General features: G+C 41.3%; 1 protein-coding gene across 1 annotated transcript in view; it reads left to right on the top strand.

Moving 5' to 3' along the window:
• Nucleotides 1-17,663: 17,663 nt before the first annotated feature.
• The window catches only part of ANAPC5 (anaphase promoting complex subunit 5), a 33,239-nt gene continuing 29,989 nt past the window's right edge, over nucleotides 17,664-20,913 (top strand). Inside the window, 2 exon segments of the mRNA XM_036277085.1 lie at nucleotides 17,664-17,953; nucleotides 19,470-19,549. Coding sequence (XP_036132978.1) covers nucleotides 17,747-17,953; nucleotides 19,470-19,549 — 287 coding nt within the window. The 5' untranslated portion in view covers nucleotides 17,664-17,746.

Raw genomic sequence — 20,913 nt, 5'->3', positions numbered from 1 at the left:
CGATGTCGAAACAGGCAGATTCTAGCGCAGTGAGGGGACCGAGCCCTTGGAGCTGACTTTGTTTGAACAGAAGCGGTGAGGTTCTACGTTCAAGTACCGGGGTGGTTGTTGTTGTGGTTGTTGTTTCCGGTCTCGCTGGATGACGCTCGGTTTCCTGGCACTCCTTCCTCTCCCCTGCCAAGGTAGTTAGATAAGGAGACAAAAAGATTGAAGTCCCTTGGCCGGTGTGGCTCAGTGGTTGAGCGTGGACCCCTGCACCAGGAGGTCGCGGGTTCATTCCTGGTCGGGCACATGCCCAGGTGCTGGGCCCGACCCCCAGTGGGGGGCAGGCAGGAGGCGGCCAATGATGTTCCCTCTCGTGATGTTTCTGTCTCTCCATCTCTCCCTCGCCCTTCCTCTCTCTAATATAAATATAAAAAATTGTTAAAAAAAAAAAAAAAGATGTGAAGTCCTTTGTCATAAGGACCCAAGACTGTTGTATTCCTTTGTCATAGATTTGCTTTTTTTTTTTTATAGGTACTGTGTCAGGTTAAAACACAAAGCCACGCCACTTCCTTAGGCTGAAATAATAATTTTTTTTTTTTTTAATCCTCACCCAAGGACATTTTTCCATTTTTTGTTCACATAGAGTGGGAGGGAGAGAGAGAGAAACATTGATGTGAAAGGGACACAGCGAGTGGCTGCCACCCGCACGACCAACCAGGGCCGGGGACAAACTGCAACCGAGGTACACGCCCTTAGCCTTAGCGGAACCCAACCGGTCTCTGGACCGCAGGCCGTCGCTCTAACCGCTGAGCCAAACCAGCCAGGGCTGGTAATTATTTTTTAGCTTATTTTTCTTGCTTCCAGCATGGCTCAGATTATGTAATTTAACTTCTTGTCCAGTATAGACTTGGAGTTTCTTTTTTTTTTTTTGGAAAAATGCAAAGAGATCCCTTCATTCACCATGTACGAGTAGTCCCTGAGCTTCACTGGAAGAAAGTGTTAATTTTTCTCATGATCTAGGCACAAAGAAACTCAATAAAAACTTGCTAGTAGGACAAAGCCATATTTCTCATTAGAAAGGAAGCTGGCAGGTCTTCCTCAAGAGTTAATGAATAAGCACACGAAAAGAAGTTCAACATCATTGTCCATCAGGGAAATGCAAATCAAAACCACAATGAGATATACTCCATACCCATTAGGATGGCTGAAATATAAAAGATGGATAAGTGTTGCTGTGGATGTGGAGAAATTGGAACCTTAATACATTGCTGATGGGACTGTAAAATGGTGCAGCTGCTTTGGAAACAGTCTGGCAGTTCCTCAAAATGTTAAATGTGGAGTTACCATATAACCCAGCAGTTCCATTTGTAGGTATAAACTCAAGAGAAATGAAAACGACTATCCACAAAAAAAAAATCTTTGTAAATGAATGTTCATAGCAGTATAATTATAGTAGCACCAAAGTGGAATCAACCCAAATGTCCATTATTTAATGAATGATTAAATAAAATGTGGTCTAGCCATACCATGGAATATTATTTAGCCAAAATAAGAAGCATTGGCCCTGGCCCAGTAGTTCATTTGGTTAGAGTGTTGCCCTCGTACCCCAAGGTTTCGGGTTAGATTTCCAGTCAGGGCACATACAAGAAGCAACTGTTAGCATAGAGAGTCAGGAGCTTGGAGGAGTCTCCCCCATGGCAGCAGGGGGACGTTTTTACACTGCCAAAAGCTAGAAATATGAATGGACAGGGACCCAAGCACACCAAAAACTGGCAAGATAATTGGGTAGAAATGAAAGCCCTCCCCTTCCTGTCCCTATAAGAACAGTGTGCTTGACCAGGAAGGGGAGATGATCTTCGAGATGGGCATCCACCACATTCTCTTCAGGTCATGTGGCTCTTGAATAAAACTTCTTTCCTTTTGCACTAGCACCCACCTCATGGGTTTGGCTTTCCTTGCAGCAGGCAACTTCTGTTTCTTTGGTTACACAACCAATGAATACATAAATAAGTGAAACAACAAATTGATGTTTCTCTCTCTTAAAAAATCAATAAAATTTTTTATGATTTATTTTTTTAAATTATTTTTATTAATTTATTTTTGTTATAGATGTTTCTCCTTTCCCCCCCATTGATACCCTCCTCCCACCCCCCTTCCTGTCCCCAGCTTTGTTGTCTATGTCCATGGTTACACATACATGCATATAAGTTCTGTGCTTTCTCCCCCCACCCCCACACTCCCTCTTCTAAGGTTTGTCAGTCTGTACCCTGCTTCTATGTCTCTGGGTCTATTTTGTTCACCAGTTTGTTTTGTTCATTATATTCCACAAACAAGTGAGATCATGTGATATTTGTCTTTCTTTGCTTGGCTTGTTTCGCTTAGGGTAATACTTTCCAGGTCCCTCCATGTCATCTCAAAGGATAAGAGATCTTTCTTTCTTACAGCTGCATAATATCCCATTGTGTATATGTACCACAGCTTTTTTATCCACTCATCTATTGATAGACACTTGGACCGTTTCCAGATCTTAGCGATTGTAAATAGTGCTGCTGTGAACATAGGAGTACATATATTCTTTCTGATTGGTCTTTCAGGCTTCTTAGGGTAAATTCCTAGAAGCAGGATCACTGGGTCAAATGGCATTCAATTTTTAATTTTGAGGTAACACCATAGTGTTTTCCACAGTGGCTGTACCAGTCTGCATTCCCACCAGCAGTATATTAGAGTCCCCTTTTTTCTACACCCTTGCCAGCACTTGTTGTTTGATGCTTTGTTGATAGCAGCCATTCTGACAGGTGTGAGGTGATACCTCATTGTTGTTTTAATTTGCATCTCTCTGATGATTAGTGACATTGAGCATTTTTTCATATGTCTCTTGGCCATTTGTATGTCCTGTTTGGAGAGGTGTCTCTTTAGGTCCTCTGCCCATTTTTTAATTGGGTTCTTTGTCTTCCTTTTGTTGAGTTGTATGAGTACTCTATATATTTTGGAAATTAACCCCTTATCTGATGTATCATTGGCAATTATGGTCTCCCATATAGTAGGTTCCCTTTCCATTTTGATGGTTGTTTCTTTTGCTGTGCGGAAGCTTTTTAGTTTGATGTAGTCCCATGTGTTCATTTTTCCCTTTGTTTCTCTTGCCTTAGGTGTTGAATAAATTTTTTTTTAAAGAATGAGGAATGATACATGCTACAGTGTGGATGAACCTTGAAAACATGATGTTGAGGGGAAGAAGCTAGTCACAAAAGATTACATATTCTATGATTGTGTTGGTAGCAAAACAGCACCAGGTGTTATGGACCAGTGGAGTCAGACTGGACCATAGACCTGCAACCTCAGTACTTGAGTTCTGGCTAAGAAGAAATTCAGAGTTAAGACTCAAATACAAGGAAAAGTTTGCTTAGAAAGTCACAGCGCCCTGTCTGGTTTGGCTCAGCGGTTGGAGCGTTGGCCTGTGGTTTGGAGAGACCTGGGTTCGGTTCCCGCTGGGGGTACGTGCCTTGGTTGCAGTTTGTCCCCAGCCCTGGTTGGGTCGTGTGGGTGGTAGCCACTCGATGTGTCCCTTTCATGTCGTTTCTCTCTCTCTCTCCTTCTCTCCCTCCCACTCTATCTGAACAAAATATCGAAAAATGTCCTCGGGTGAGGATAAAAATAAAAAAAAAGAAAGTCACAGCAGTAGAAGTGAGTCGTGGATGAAATGGGCAAGGAAACAAGTTACAGAAGTAAAAGAAGGGCCCTTAGAGCTAAGGAAAAAGAGGCAAGGGAAACATGCCAAGAGAAAGAGGATGGGGAAAGGCACAGGTTTGCACCACAGAGAGAGCCAAACTGGGCCTTCCATCCTGAGGATATTTATCTGGAGGTCTCAGGGGAGGATCCCAATAGAATATTCATCAGCTTTCCAGCTGTGTCCTTTCAGGGTTGTGGTCTCTACTGGTCGGCACCAGAGCAGGGGGTCATGATGTCAGCCATGGCATCACTCATCTGGTTTTGCTGCTTTTCTGGGCCTGGGGCTGAAATACAACTGAGGCCTAGATGTATTTGATGCAGGTCAGAACCTCATTGTCCTGGGGGCTTAATGCTTAAGAGCTTTCTCTGGCCCCTTTGTTCCCCCCTCTAAGGGGATCTAACTGGAATGACTAACAACATGCCAGGGGAGGAAACATCAGGGGAGGGTCTGAACTGTGTGACCAGTGATATGCTAGGGGAAGAAAGGTTACCCAGGGGGCGAGGTCCTTGTTTTCCCAGTTTTGCTCATTGCTAGGCATGCACCTGGGGCTTTCTACCATGGTGACCCTCTGCACCTGGCCATTGTCCTTGCTCTGCTCATGCCTGTCTAACTGCCTACCACAATTCCATGTATGTGAAATGTCCATAATAGGCCAATCCATAGAGACAGAAAGTATAATAGCAGTTGCCTAGGGTTGAGGGAGTTAACGGGAAATGGGGTGACTGTTAATGGGCACAGGGTTTCTTCTGGGGGGTGATGAAAATGTTCTAAAATTTATTGTGGTGATGGTTGCACAACTCTGTAAATATACAAAAATTTGTTGAATTGTACAATGTATATCTTTTTTTTTTTAAATCCTCACCCGAGGATTTTTTTTTCCATTTACTTTCAGGTAGAGTGGGAGGGAGGGAGGGAGGAAGAGAGAGAGATGGAGAGAAACATCAGTGTGAGAGGGACACATCGACTGCCTCCTGCACAACCCTGACCGGGGCCGAGGACCAAACCGCAACCGAGGTACGTGCCCTTGACTAGAATCGAACCCATGACTCTTTGGTCCACAGGCTGATGCTCTAACCGCTGAGCCAAACTAGTCAGGGTCTACAATGTATATCTTAATAAAGCTGTGATAATAATAATAAAGATATAGAGAAAAAAATTATTAATGCAGCTGAAGAGTGGCCACAGTAAATCAAAACAACAAAACAAACAAGAGTAGGGAGATTCAAGTATTGGAGACCATTTTATTTATTTTAAATATATTTTTATTGATTTTTTAGATAGAGAGGAAGGAGAGAGGGAGAAAGAAAGAAACATCAGTGAGAGAGAAACATCAATCAGCTGCCTCCTGCATGCCCCACACTGGTGATGGAGAGCCTGCAACCAGGGCATGTGCCCTGACCAGAACCTCTCTGTACATGGGATGACACTCAATCCACTGAGCTGCACCGGCTGGGCTGGAGCCCATTTTAAAACTGCAGTTCTTGTGGAAGACTTGTTTTATTCTGTGCCTAGAATAAAGCAAGCTCCCAGTAAATGTTTTAGTGAATTAAGGTATATGATATTTAAAAAAATAAGAAAGTAAGTAGAATACAGGAGTTCACAATCTCTAAATGCTTGAAATTGGGACCTCCGAAAGCTTGAGAGAGGCTTTTTATTTTTATTTTTTATTTTCTTTATTGATTTTAGAACAGGCGACCTCTTGTCGCATGGGTCGATGCTCACCACTGAGCCACACCGGTCGGGCATATTTTTGAGCTTAAACATTACACTTTTTCAATAATAGAGATGCATTCTGTTATCATAGTTTTTTGTTTGTTTTTTTTTTTTTCTTTCAGACTTTATATTAACACCCTTTTTCAGTTGTGTACTAGTTATACCAATTGTGGTCCAGGAAAATATGGTCTATTTCCTAACATAGTCATTGCAACCTAATACTTTGTATTTCTGAGTCAAAAAGTATTATCAAGATAAGTGGGATAAGTTATTACAGTTCAACTACTTGCTTAGGATATATTGGGGCTGTTCTCTGAGTTTGTTTTTTTAATCCCTCAAAAAATTTCTTTAGTGAATTAAAAATGTGCTTAAGTCAATTACATACTTTCAAAATCTCAAATTAAAAAAGCAGCAAAAGTTTCATTGTCTAAAAACGTTTTTTAAATTTTTTATTCATTGATTTTAGAGAGAGAAAGATCAATTTGTTGTTCTACTTACTTATGCATTCACTGGTCGATTCTTGTGTGTGCCCTGACCAGGCATTGAACCCAGCAATGCTCTAACCAACTTACCTACTCAGCCAGGGCTAAAAAATATTTTTTTTTAAATTTTTTTTCTTTATTGATTTTAGAGAGAGAGAGAGAGAGAAACATCGATGAGAGAGAACATCAATTGGTCGCCTTCTACATGCCCCGCACTGGGGATCGGGCCCACAACCTGGGCATGTGCCCTGACCTGGAACCAAACCGGCAACCTCTTGGTGCATGGGTCGATGCTCAACCACTGAGCCACACTAGTTGGGCTACAAAATATTTTAAGTTACCAAATAATCTGTTTCTTTCAATATCATGTGCACTCATAAGACAAGAGAGTGGAAAACTTGCTATTTTTATTCTAGCAATGGACTTAACAATAATAAATCATGGAAGACCTTATAAACCTTTTGTAAAGTTAGTTAGCAGCTTGTTATAATAAGCCATTTCTTATTTTGGGAAATTGTAAACATATGTGAAGCAAATTGAATGGTGTTATGAAGTCCCATGTATCCATAACCAGTTTTAACAGTTCTCTACATTCTGTCATTCTTGTCTCATCTCCAGCACTTGCATCTCTCCACCCACTCCCCACCACCCCCATCTGAGTTAAGTGCATTATTAAATTAGTGCACAACTGGTTGCCTAGCTATGAGACAAATGAAAGTACCTGAGAATTGGATCTGGTTTGCTGTGTTGTGTTTATCCTTGGTCACCTTCACAAATGTAACTATTTACCTAGTCAAAATAATCCATCTTCTTTATGGCCATTGCTTAAATTTTATGACTTAAAAGACTAAAGGAATTCTCTAACTATCCTCACGTAACCTGAGTTTGCAAATGCCAAAGTTGTAGATAGGTCATAAAATCTACCCACTTGTAGAATGAAAAAGCATTTCTTCACTGGAATGCTTAAGCCAGGTCTTATCTGCATCCCAGCTGTCTTATTGACTTCTGCTACAGCAAAATCAATTTCAACAATACTGACTGCACTTTAGAGAGCTGTCCCTGTGGTTGGAGAACAGATGGTTCCTCGAGATCATTTGTTTTGGACTCAGAATCTTTTTTTTTTTATCCTCACCTGAGGACATTTTTTTTTTTTTTTTTTTTGCATTTATCATTAGATAGAGCAGGAAGGAGGGAGAGGGAGGAAGAGAGAGAGAGAAACATCGATGTGAGAGAGACACATCAAGCGGTCTCCACAGAACCCCAATGGGGCCAGGGACAAACTGCAACTGAGGTACGTGGCCTTAGCGGGAACCGAACCCAGGCCTCTCTGGTCCATGGGCCAATGGTCTAACTGCTGAGCCAAACTGGCAAGGGCTGGACTCAGAATCTTTTTTGAATCCCCCAATTACTTTGCTCACTTGAACATACAATCCTGTTCTGCCTTAAGTTTCTCCATCTGTAAAATGGACATAATAGTTATTAGCTGGCTTTGGTGTTACACGTTGCTGAATGGTTGAACTCTGGTACCAAAAGTGAAATGGAAACAGGACTTTAAACTGGTTTTCAGAGAGTAAAGCAAATAATGTAGGTCCCATTTTATATTTCTCTGAAGGATGCTGGAGCACTTGCCCATCATGATCCTCCTTAGTAGGCAGAAAAGGGGCAAGATTTTCCTTTAATGGCTTGGGAAACAGCCACAGAAGTGAGCTCTCTTGCCTGAGGCTTATGAGGCAGTGATGAAAGAATAGCTGCCAAGTCTCCTATCCCAGCCCAGATTTTGCTCACCTGTGTTACTGTTCTAATAAAGAGACGGCCCTTGCAAAACAAGTTAATTCTTGTGCATTAGGCCCCACTGTATAATTGTTTACTTGTCTGGATAGATTGGAAGCTCCATGTTTACCTTCTTTATTTTACAACCTAGCACCTAATAGGCACTCAGTAAATAGGGATGCATGAAGAAACACATGGAACATGAATAGAATATATAGAAAACTGCAGTGATGACACTATTTTGATATTTTTGAGGGTTAACATTGCTAACTTTAATAACAGTAGTACCTGAGACAATGTGTACAGATTTTCTTGGAATAATATTTCCCATTTGTTTCAGAGTTAGCTTCAGCTTTTCTCTTGTTCTGACCATCTACTTTGTACTCCTGCTAAACCTATACACTTAATTAAGAACCTTACTTCCAGTTTACAATTTTGAGGGACTCCAAATCAAAGGTCTCTCTTTTCATAGATTTTTAAAAAATATATTATGTTTGTTAAACCTCATACACAGTTATTAGCATATGGGATCCTGTGAAATAAAGGAAAACTAAATATTATTGTTATCTAGTCACTAATGAACAGAGTAGAAGATAGATGTGCTGTGTCTCCCTGGGCCTTTGTCCAGATTCTGTACCTGTGCTGGTAATGAGAAACTTATCTTGTTTACATTAAAATTCAAGGATTAAGGATTCCATCCCCAATAATAGTTGTTAAAGTAAAAGTAAAGCTTTGTAATTCTTTATTTATGTGAAATGTGAAAGCCTTTGACTCCCACAAACTTTGAATGCCATACTAAAGTGAATCAAATTTTAAAACATTTATTTCAAGTCAAGTTGCCAAGCATATATAATAATATCACATCAAACAGCTACAGAAGTGTGAAAATATGACATTTCAGACTGGAATGTTTTTCAACAGCACCAACCAACTCTCCAATTTTCAGTGCACCCCTACTGGGTGTCCTACAAACTTAACTCAATTCTGACACGATCTATCTGGAAATAGCATCAGATGCCACAGGTTAAAGGCACACACATACTTTTTTTTTTTTTTTTATCTTCATCTGAGGACATTTTTTTCCATTTCTCTTCAGACAGAGTGGGAGGGGGGAGACAGAGAGAGAGAAACATCGATGCGATCGAGACACATCCACTGGTTGCCTTCCCCGCCACCCAACCAGGCCCGGGGACTGAACCACAACTGAGGTACTTGCCCTTGACCGGAATCAAATCCATGACTCTTTGGACCTTGGGCTGATGCTCTAACCGCTGAGCCAAACCAGCCAGGGGCCACACTAGAATTTTTTTGATATAAAATAAAATCACAACACTTTGCAGTCAAATGCTCTACTACTAAAATCACAACACTGTATCAATTGAGAAAATGCCTCTCTGAATTAGTGAAAACTCTGAATTATAATAATTTTGAAAGAGATGTGATTTTAGCACATTGAAGTATGTGCAATCACTCTGAATAGGCAAAACAAAATTTAGGGAAATTGAAATTTTTGAAAATTTGATTTTATGAATAGATAAATATGATTTCCCTTGCATTCAATAACAAGTTTATGTTTGTATAGTACTTTATCATTTTCAAAACACTTTGCTTTTATGATTAATTTGGTTCTCAATCTCAGAAGGAAAGGAGACAGCTATTATATTTTCCATTTTAGAGGTAATAAAAAAAGCTAGTGATTGATTTGGAATAGGTAAAAAAATTACTCAGCTTATCAGTTTTTTAAAATGCAATGATAATAACAACACTTACTATGGTTTACAATGTTCCAGGCCACTATTCTAAGGTTACCGCCATCTTCTTATTTAATGCTTACAATAACCACTAAGGTTTATACTATTTTTATTCCCATTTTATAGACAAGAAAAGTGAGGCACAGAGGATTAAATACCTTGCCCAAAGTCTCATAATAGCAGGTGATGGGGCCAGGCTCAAACCCAAGCAGTCTGATTACAGGGCCCACGCGCTCTACCATGATCATAAAAGCAGTAGGCTCACTACTGATACTTCAGAAGGACAGAGACATTGTATTTTAAATAGGTTAGGAAGCACCTCCAATGGCCTGGTGTGCCTATTTCATTTGCTTAGAATTGCTTCCCATGCAGTGAGAGAAGATTCCTCAGAGCTGGATATCCAAATAAATGCTGTATTTATAGTCTGCTTAGTGATGTTTAACTGGACTGTATTTGTAGACAGGATTCTGCATTTGCTGATAGCTAAGTTGTACTCATGTGACAATTTTCTTTCCTGAAGTAGATTGCAAGTATTGAGGTATAGATCTTGAGCTCTGGTTTCTTGCCATCCAATTTTCAACTGAATATGGAATATTCAGGACAGGTAAAATCCATAGAGATAGAAAGTGAAATTGCTGTGCAACATGGTAACTCTTATGTTTAGCTTGTTCAGTAACTGCCAAACATTTCCATTGCCACCAGTAATGTATGAGCATTTGAATTTCTCCACATCCTTGCCAACATTTGTTTTTGTCCATCTTTTCTATTATAGCCATCCTAGTGGCATAGAGGCTCACTGTGGTTGTCCCTATTTATGACTTATCTGTGTCTGAACTAGACTGTGACTTAAATGACAGTCTGAGCTGAATTTGTCTCATTCAGTACCTTAAAAAATTTTTTTTTAATATATTTTTATTGATTTTTAAAGAGAGAAGAAAGGAGAGGGGGGAAGAGAAACATCAATGAAAGAGAAACATCAATTGGCTGCCTCCCACACGCCTCCCCACTGGAGATTGAGCCCACAGTCCCAGCATATGTCCCAACCCAAGAATTGAACCGGTGACCTCTTGGTGCATAGGACAATGCTCAACCACTAAGCCATACCAGCCAGGCATCATTCACCACTATTTTACCAGTTAGTGTCCAGCTAAGTTCCCAGCACATACTAGATAACAAAAAGATTTGGTGAGCCCGGCTGGTGTGGCTCAGTGGTTGAGTATCGACCCAATGCACCAAGAGGTCACTGGTTCAATTCCCAGTCAGGGCACAATCCCAAGTTGTGGGCCCAGTCCCCAGTGGTGAGCATGCAGGAGGTGGCCAATCGATGTTCTCTCTCATTGATGTTTCTGTCTCTCTCCCTCTCTCTTCCTCTCTCTCTCAAATCAATAAAGGAAAAATAAATTTTAAAAATATATTTGATGAATAAAAGAATCAACAGCCACTGTTATTTTTGTGGTGTACTTCTCCTACAGTTCCTACGGCATTCACAAATTTTACCAAGGCTGGTCAGAAACATCTTTAAACATAAAGAAGTTGATAAAAGGAATGAATTTTGGTTTTGAAGTTCCCAAATCTATTTTTTTATTTCATAAATTCCTCCTACAGTGATATTAATGTTGCTTTTAGAAGAATTCTAAAGTTTATTTTGCTGATTAAAGATTTACAAACAATGCTCTTATTGTGAGATGTTAGGTTGAACAACAGCTTTCTCCAAAGCCTATTCTGAGGGCTACACCCCAGTAGGTGTGGAGGATGGATAGGCAGCCCAGAAACAGATCACAAATATATATGTCTATCTTAAACACACTCTCTGAACAAATTAACCTCATCTTTTCTCTGGGATAATGGCTTTCTTCTCTGAAACCTTTTTCTCTTCTTAAAGATGTCCATCCTTTTACTCATTAATTGACACAAATTAAGATCCCAAAGAAGACTTTCCTTCCTCTCTCTCCTACACACACTAAATAAAATACCTGTTCAAAGAACTTCAAATGAACAGAATTTTTGAGAAGTGCTCTGGTGACTTAATTGCTTTTGTGGTGCAAGGCCATTAAGAGCCTGAACATAAAGAATGAAAGAATCATGCAGTTTTTAAGACTGAATGACTAATGCTCAGAAGTTCCAGAAGCTTATGGGAAAGATGACCTCCAATGCTTTGGCTGGGAAGCATGAAACCACTTTGAATTTCCAATAAATGTGGCTTGACAAGGACTGGTTAATCAATCCCTCAAGCTTTAGATCAAGTATATCCTCTATCCTGAACTCTAGTAGCAAAGATATGTCTTTAAAGACTAAGTAAGAGATGTTGTGGATATATTTCCAATTTATTCTGATCAATCTCTGAGACTCCAAAGTTAAGTTCTGACTTTGATTTCTAAATATAAATTTTTATTCATAGCTGGTCCCAATATGAAGTGAGAGAGATATTTGAAGTGAGAGAGATAAATAAGAAGGAATGAAGATTCTGAATTTAAAATGATTAAATTTAGCTGGCTGGTTTAGCTCAGAGGTTAGAGTAAAGGCCCGAGGACTGAGGGGTCTCAGGTTTGATTCACAGTCAAAGGCATGTACCTAGGTTGCAGGTTCAATGCCTGACCTTGGTCAGGGTCATGTGGGAGGCAACCAATCGATGTGTCTCTCTCACATCAATGTTTCTCTCTCTCTCTCTCTCTCTCTCTCCCCTCCCTTCGCTCCTCCCCCCCCCCACTCTATCTAAAAATCAATGGTAAAATATCATTGGGTGAGGGTTAACAAAATAATAATAATATAAAATAATTAAATTTAGCTTATTCTATGGACTAAATTGTGTCCTCCTAAATTCACATTGAATCCCTACCTCCCAATGTGATAGTGTTTGGAAATGGGCCTTTGGGAGGTAATTAGGTTTGATGAGGTCATGAAGATGGGGCCATCATGATAGAATACATGTCTTTATAAGAAGATCCAATCTTACCTTTGCTTAAATAAACAGGTTTAAGAATGGACTAGGTTTAAGAAGGGGATAAGAAGGGACTGCCTGTAGTACGTTTCACTTTTGGCCCCAATTCTTTACCTTTCCCTGTATCCACACTTGTTTCCATGTGACTTTGCAGCTTGTCTTGCGAAAGAGGCAGAGTCTGTTTCCCGACACTTGGATCTGGACTGGTGTTGTGCTTTAGCTAATAGAATGTGGCCAAGTACTGATATGTGCCATCACTGAGCTTAGGACTCTAGGACACACTGGTTTCTACTTTCTCTCTTGCACCTCTGCCTCCAACACAAGAATATTCCCTGGGGCTGCCAACTAGAGGAGAGACACATGGAAAGAGTTGTTCCCAGTCACATCCATTCTACATCATCTAGTCAGCCAGCCCTCAGATCTGTGATTGCTCTCTAACAAGATTACTAGCGCTCCCTATCCTTCCACCCAAGATGTGTGAGCAAACATGCTTCTTGTTATGCTTCAAGGTTTCGTAGTTGTTACCAAGCATTATTGAAGCACCAGAGAACTAGATACCATCATTATTTGGCAGCAGATGTTCATCAAACATCATAGTCCAGAAACTCTTGCAAACTGAAATGTATGCAAGTTTTACAAACCAAGGAATTAACATCCCCTAAAGAAGGGAAAGCAATGAGCAAATGGAAGTTCTGCTTCTATTGTTGAAAGCAGCCACTTCTATTGGAAACTGCCATCACGTCAAGTATTGAGAATGAGTCAGGGTATCCGCAAAGCAATGAAAATGGTGAGCATAAAATGTACTCATATACTTGTGAAAATTATCTAAAGTATTATCTTTTGCTTACCAGATGAAGAGATATGCAAAGTTGGTTCTAGCAAACAAATGATGAGAGTTGACAATAGAAACATAAACTCGGCCCCAATTAATGAATTTGTTCATTGACCCTTCCAGCTGCAGATGGTGACATCTACTTTGGATGAAATAGGAGGTCTATAGACTGCAAGGAGAGTTTCTTTCCCCAAGGAGAGGGAGGTCAATTCAGTTAGTGAGCTTTGAGAAGCTGGAATGTTACCTTGGATCTGGAAATACTTAGTGATGCTTGTCAGGCTGGAGATCAAGTCGTCCCCCATCAGTTAATTACTCAGAACTTTCTGCATTGATTGAGTCCTGAGACTATGCATGATTCTCTCAAAGTTGGGGCTCATTCTATTCCATAAGAGATATTTTCTCCCCTCTTAGCTGGATTTTCTTGGATTATCAAAAGAAAGTAAGTTTGTGTGTGCACACAGGAGACCTGGCTCACACATCATATTTTCCTGTTCAGAGCAATCGGAGCTATTATCTGTTTCCTTTAACATGATGTCTTAGAATTGCACAACAGCCACAGTTAAGGTTTGTTATTTTCAGAAGTTTTGGATCTGATCAGCAGGTAAAGCATTTATTCTAGCTTTATCGTCTGTCATGGGAGCTGCAAATGATGCACTAGCACTTAGTTGCTGGTGAGCTACTGTCTAATGAGCAATGGAACAAAACTAGTTCCACTTAGTACAGTGTTCAGAGATACATAAAATCATGCATATAGTTATCCGTTACTCCGAATAACTTAAACAACTTTAATAATTATTCAGTTGTCTCATAATCATGACATTGCCAATCGTGATTCCTGATTAAATAGCAAGCTGGGTTCCTGTTCCTCATTGAAATGCAGAGGCCACCTTCATTCATTGCTGGTGGGAATGGGAAATGGTGCAGCCACTATGGACAAGAGTCTGGCAGTTCCTTGAAAACTTAAACATTGAGTTACCACATGACCCAGAAATTCCATTCATACCCCAAAGAATTGAAAACATGTTTACACAAAAATATGTATATAAATGTTCATGGCCGCATGATTCACAGTAGCCAAAAGGTGGAAACAACCCATTAAGAGATGAATAGATAAGCTAAACATAGTCTATCCATACCATGCAATATTCAGCCATGAAAAGAAATGAAGCACAGACATACGCTACCATGCGGTTGGATTTCAGAAACATGATGTTAAATGAAAGAAGCCAACACAAAAGGCCACGTGTTGTGTGATTCTATTTACATGAAGTGTCCAGAATATGAAAATCTACAGAAACAGAAGATTAGTAGTTGCTAGGGGTTGGGGGGAAAGGGAATGGGGAGTGACTGCTAATTGTTGTGGGTTTTTTTGGCGGGGAGGTCATAAATGTCCTGAAATTAGATAGTGGGGATCCTTGCAGGCTTCCTTTCCCACCTCCTAAGTCAACTGGCTGGGTTGTATTAATAAGGGACTCTGGGGGGAGATTGGAAGGTGGGCAAAAGGGAGATGCCATGGTATTTCTTGCTCTCTACTGGTGAAGGAAGGGGTCAGTTACTGGATAATACATAAGATGAGATAAAGGCTCATATATGAACAAATCAAAGAGCCTTAAGGTCTTTCTGGGGACTAAATTGTTCTGGCAGGATGAATTGCTTTCAATATTTTCAATTATATATTAATAAAGATGACTTTGGTTGCAAGAGCCAAATATCTTCCCCAGTCAAGCTTTTTTTTTAAATCCTCACCTGAGGACATTTTTCCATTTCTTGTTCAGATAGAGTGGGAGGGAGAGAGAGGAAGAGAGAGAGAGAGAAACATCGACGTGAAAGGGACACAGCGAGTGGCTGCCACCCGCACGACCCAACCAGGGCCGGGGACAAACCGCAACCGAGGTACGTACCCTTAATGGGAACCGAACCCGGGTCTCTCTAGACCACAGGCTGATGCTCTAACCACTGAGCAAAACTGGCCAGGGCCCCCAGTCAAGCTTAAAGAAAAAGCAAACAAAACAAAAACCCCAAACTAAACCAATAAACATTTGCAAATTTTTGTTGTTGGGGGTTTCTATGCTAGGAAAGCTGATGGAGTTGAAGAAAGAGTTGTAAGAACTATGGTCTCAAAGTAGAAACAAAAAAATCTGCCCTGACCGGTTTGGTTCAGTGGTTAGAGTGTCTGCCTGCGGACCAATCCAGCCAAGGGCATGTACCTTGGTTGCAGTTTGTTCCTGGCCCTGGTCGTGGTTGTGCAGGAGGCAACCAGTTGATGTGACCCTCATATGTCAATGTTTTTCTCTCTCTCTCCCTCCCACTCTGTCTGAAGATAAATAGAAAAATATCCTTGGGTGAGGATTAAAAAAAAAAAAAATCACCAGAGCTATCTATTTCTTTCTCTCTTCCCACCCCCCTCAATTCTGGTAGTTCTGTTTCTCTTTGTAAATTGGTCTTGTTCTCTCTTTCTACAGGTAGTCTTTTTCTGGCAGCAGGGAATATGACATTGATAGCTTTGCCTAGTTACCCCTAGATAAAGAGGGTGCTTCTTTCTCTCAAGTCTACACAGCAATTCCAGAGAAGGATCTGATTGGCTTGGCTAGGGCCATAGAGGGGCATGTTGCCTACCTTGTTCAAATGAAAGGCAACACATTTGTGAGGAGGACAGTGGAGCATGCTGGACAGGCTAAACTGAAGTCCATTGCAAGTTATAAATCTGCTGCTTTTATTGGCTTGGAAGACTGCTTTGGAATGTAGAAGGTGAAGGAGATCAGCATTAAGTTTTCACTATTAAAAGTAAGGAAGGCCAACCATGTCTGTAACAGCAGGTCCTTCTCAGTCTCTTGGAGATAGACCAGTTCATCAAAGGGATTTTTTATTTGTGTCTTACGCCACTTTTTTTTTCTATGAGATTAAATTTCTAGTTTGTATATTCACTCCTGTATCTCTCTCTAGAACTTAGTACAATGTCTGGCATATATTAGGTACTTAAAAATACTTGTAGAGGCCCGGCCAGTGTGGCTCAGTGGTTGAGCATCGACCCATGCACCAAGAGGTCACTGGTTTGATTCCTGGTCAGGGCACATGCCCAGGTTGTGGGCCAAATCCCCATTGGGGGGCATGCAGGAGGCAGCCAATTGATGTTCTCTCTCATTGATGTTTCTATCTCTCCTTCTCCCTTCCTCTCTCTCTAAAATCAATAAAGAAAAAAAAATTTTTTTAAAGTATTTGTAGAGTGAATTTTAAGGATTTAAAGCACAGCTGACTTGGAAGGAATTTTAGCAATAATTGAGCACATACTAGATGCCAGTCCCCTGTGCCAGAAGTTGAGGCTGCAAAGATGGAAAAAACCAAAACCTGGTGACTGCCTTAGTTGTGAAAAATTGGATTGAAAACATTGTCTAAGGATTCATCGTGGAGGGCTATAAATTCCAGACTATGGATTTTGTATTTTATTTGTGAGGAAACAGACTCACCTTACGGAGGTATTAGCTACTATTTCACGTAAAGATATGAGGCCACTTGTAAACTGACCTGGCTCTCTCCAAATGGCATTTGTGAGTACTGAGAAAAAAATGTTCATTCACATCTTAAAAGAGGTAAATGAAAAATCCCAAACTTTGAGTTTAAATATCAACATAATGAACCAAACACAAATTTTTATTTTATTTATTTTTTAACCAAGGACATTTTTCCATTTTTTGTTCAGATAGAGTGGGAGGGAGAGTGAGGAAGAGGGAGAGGGAGAAACGTCCACGTAAAAGGGACACATCGAGTGGCTGCCAACCAGCCGACCCATCCAGGGCCGGGGACAAACTGCAACCGAGGACGCACCCTTAGCAGGAACGAACCCTGGTCTCTGCACCACAGGCTGACGCTCTAACCGCTGAGCCAAACCGGCCAGGGCCCAAACACAAATTTTAAAGGTAAAAATTTACTTTGTTGCTTTTTAACACATCTTTTAAAAATTCAATTTAAAAAACATGTTTTTTTCTTTTCTTTCTTTCTTTTTTTTTGAGAGAGAGAGGAAGGGAGAGGAAAAAACATGATGTGGGAAAAACAGATGGGCTCCTTGCTGGTGATCCAGCCGGAAACCCAGGCATGTGCCCCGCTCGGAAATCGAACCCGGACCTCAGTCCAAGGGATGACACTCGACCTACTAAGCCACACTGGCTGGGCTAAAGTTCAATTTTAATGGTTAAGTTAACAAACGGCAGGCCGCAGGCTGTTCAGCCCCCGCCCCAAACGCAGACCCACTTTCATTCGGTGTCAGTTTAAGTCGCTCGAAAAAAAAAAACCTCTCCTTCCGGAAGTGTTTCCGTAGGGACCCAGTTTTTAGATGCAGCGCCTTGTCCCCACCCTCCACGGCGCTTTGGAACATTCTGATTGGCTGTGGTTCTGATCTCGCTACTCTGATTGGCCGATGGCATGCCGCGAGCGCGAAGAAGCCTGTTTCCTGGGATACGGAGGGGGCTGGCTGAGGCGTAGGGCCGGTTGTGGTGTGTCTGAGCCGGAACTCGGGTGTGTGCGGTGTCGGCCCGCACTCAGCCTCGGGGTACCATGGCCAGTGTCCACGAGAGCCTCTACTTCAACCCCATGATGACCAATGGGGTCGTGCATGCCAACGTGTTCGGCATCAAGGACTGGGTGACGCCGTATAAGATCGCGGTGCTGGTGCTGCTGAACGAGATGGGCCGCACGGGCGAGGCTGCCGTCAGCCTCATGGAGCGGCGGAGGCTCAACCAGCTGCTCCTGCCACTGCTGCAGGTGAGGGGCCCCCGCCGGCTCCCGCCCTCGCAGCAAACCTTACCGAGCACCTGCCCTGGGCCTGGCATTTCCCTGGGCCTGGGGGTCGGGGCTTCATCAGATAACTCAGCCCTGGAGGACCGAAAAGAAAAAAACAAAACCCACTTTAATGACTGCTTACGATGGGCCAGGCGCTTTACATGCATTTTTTGCCTGTTTGTATCTGGTTCCAGTATGTGTTAGCTGAGTGACCGGGGTGGGGGTGGGAGGAGTTATTTTCTCAGATCCTCCGTCTTCTGTAGAATGGGGTGCTGGCTACACGGAGTCCTGAGTGTGTGACACAGGTGAATCATGGGGGCTCCGTATTCTAAAGGACCTTAATACGTAGTAATAACGATATAAAACTAACAGTGAGCATCGACTGTGTTCTAAGCATTTTACACGTTTTATTTCATTTTGCAGATTTCAGGTTGTAGCTCCCCCATTTACTAGTTGTGGGACCTGAGCAAGTTCCCCAGCCTATTTGGGTCTGTGGTTTCTGCAACAGGGGAACAATAACAGAAACTATGCCAGGAGGTGGCTAGTATTAAATTAGAAGACGCATGGGAAACACTTGACAGTGTGTGGCACACAGTAAACGCTCAGTATTGGCTATTTTTATTTTAATGTGTTCTCATAGGGCATGTACCTTGCCTTATATCAGCTATGGTTTTTCCATTTACTTGTGATTATATGACTGATGTCTCTTCCCCATAGAGATTATAACCTCTATGAGGGCAGTGCTTTGCCCTATTTTTCTTCACTATTGTGTCCGGGAAGCCTAGTACAGCACATAAATAAATATATGGAGTAAGTGAAATGTGGTGAACGGTGAATGGGGAGGACTTCTTAGAGAAAATGAAGTGTTAAGCTGAAGCTTGAAGGATGAGCAATTGTCTGTAGAGGAACAGTGGAGGCAGAAACAAATATCTGGGGTCCTGGGCCCCCAAATTGTAGAATCTGAAACGGTAAGCCTAATAAAATATGAGTACCCATGAGATGCATTTTTGCAACTCATTATGGACTTGTACACAGTATGTCTGCCTATCTTACAAGGTTTTGGGAAGGATCAAATAAGATTATGTTTATAAAAAATAGGACACCTTTGTTTGTATAATGTTTTTCAGTTCACAAAGCACTTTGTATTATCTTAATCTTTGTCATGAACAAGGGAGATGGTTATTATCTCCATTTTACTGATGTAGGAAACTAGGACTCAGGAGGTTAAAACTTTGCATGATTACAAAACTAAGAAGAAAGGAATGTCGCATCCTTGGACTATAGATTCTGTTTTCCTCCCATTTTAAACCATTCCACTAACTAAACAAGAGCGCTATACAAATTTCAAGTATTATTTTAGTGTTCTCGATAGTTCTTTCTTTTCCTTCCTGATTTGAGATTTCATGTTTGGAATCATTGTTAAAGCGAAGGAATTGGTAAGTGAATTCATCCAGCTCTTTAAAATTTATCCGTAACCTCCCTATCTTTCTTTACTCAGGGCCCAGATATTACACTGTCTAAACTGTACAAGTTAATTGAAGAATCTTGTCCTCAGCTCGCAAATTCAGTACAGATCAGGTAAACTTCATTTTTTTTCTATATGTATGAAAAGATGTCAAAGTAAATGAAAATTAGAAAAGGCTACATGTTAATTCTTTAAAAAAGATATTTTTATTATTTTAGATTGTTTTCTAAGCACTTTAATTTTTTTTTTTTGAAAAATGGTTAACATTAAATGTACTGCTTCAAAATTTATTTTTCTGTATGGCTCTATCCTTTTCTTTCTTTCTTTTTTTTTTTTTTATCCTCACCCGAGGATATTTTTCCATTTTTTGTTCAGGTAGAGTGGGAGGGAGAGAGAGGAACAGAGAGAGAGAGAAACATCGATGTGAAGGGACACATCGAGTGGCTGCCACCCGCACGACCGACCAGGGCCGGGGACAAACTGCAACCGAGGTACATGCCCTTAGCGGGAACCGAACCCGGGTCTCTCAGGACCACAGGCCGACACTCTAACCGCTGAGCCAAACCGGCCAGGGCCTTTCTTTCTTTTTTTTTGTTAGTGTTCACCGAGAATATATTTCTTTTTTTTTTTTTTTAATCCTTACCCGAGGACATTTTTTGCATTTATCTTCAGATACAGCAAGAGGGAGAGAGGGAGGAAGAGAGAGAGAGACATTGATATGAGAGAGACACATAGAGTGGTTGCCACTTACAACAACCCCAACCAGGGCTGGGACAAACTGTAACTGAGGTACATGCCCTTGGTGGGAACTGAACCCGGGATTCTTCGTTCCATGGGTCGACGCTCTATCCACTGAGCCAAACCGGCTAGGGCTTATTTTTAGATAGAGTAGAAGGGAGAGAGAGAGAGAGAGAGAGAGAGAGAGAGAGAGAGAGAGACATCAGTGTGAGAGAGACACATTGATTGGTTGCCTCCCGCACAACCCCAACCAGAGCTGGGGATCAAACCTGTAACCCTTGAGGTACATGCCCTTGAGTCGTAACCCAAGATCCTTTGGTCTGAGGTCTGAGGCTCCAACTGCTGAGCCAAACTGGTCAGGGCTCACTCCTTTTTACTTTTTAATTGTTATGAGAATTCCATTTTTATTGACTGATGTGTTACTTTGACAAATATTATAATCAAGAAAACATCAGCAATGGTACTTTTCAGGATACAGAAATGACATTTTGGATTATCAAGTTTATTTTATCTGCCACCATTTTTATATGAAACTCTGAATTGCTTTTAAAATAGATTTATTTTAGCCCAGTCATTGTGGCTTAGTGGCTTAAATGTCATCCCATGGACTGAGAGGTCCCGGTTTGATTCCCGGTCAGGGCATGTACCTGGGTTGCAGGCTTGATCCCCAAGCGGGGAGGGTGCAGGAGGCAGCCAGTCGATATTTCTCTCTCACATTGATGTTTCTCTCTCTCTAAAA

This window comes from Molossus molossus, unplaced genomic scaffold (assembly GCF_014108415.1).
Source record: "Molossus molossus isolate mMolMol1 unplaced genomic scaffold, mMolMol1.p scaffold_m16_p_22, whole genome shotgun sequence".
In the NCBI taxonomy this organism is placed as follows: Eukaryota; Metazoa; Chordata; class Mammalia; order Chiroptera; family Molossidae; genus Molossus; species Molossus molossus.
This window is presented reverse-complemented; position numbering and strand designations above follow the sequence as displayed.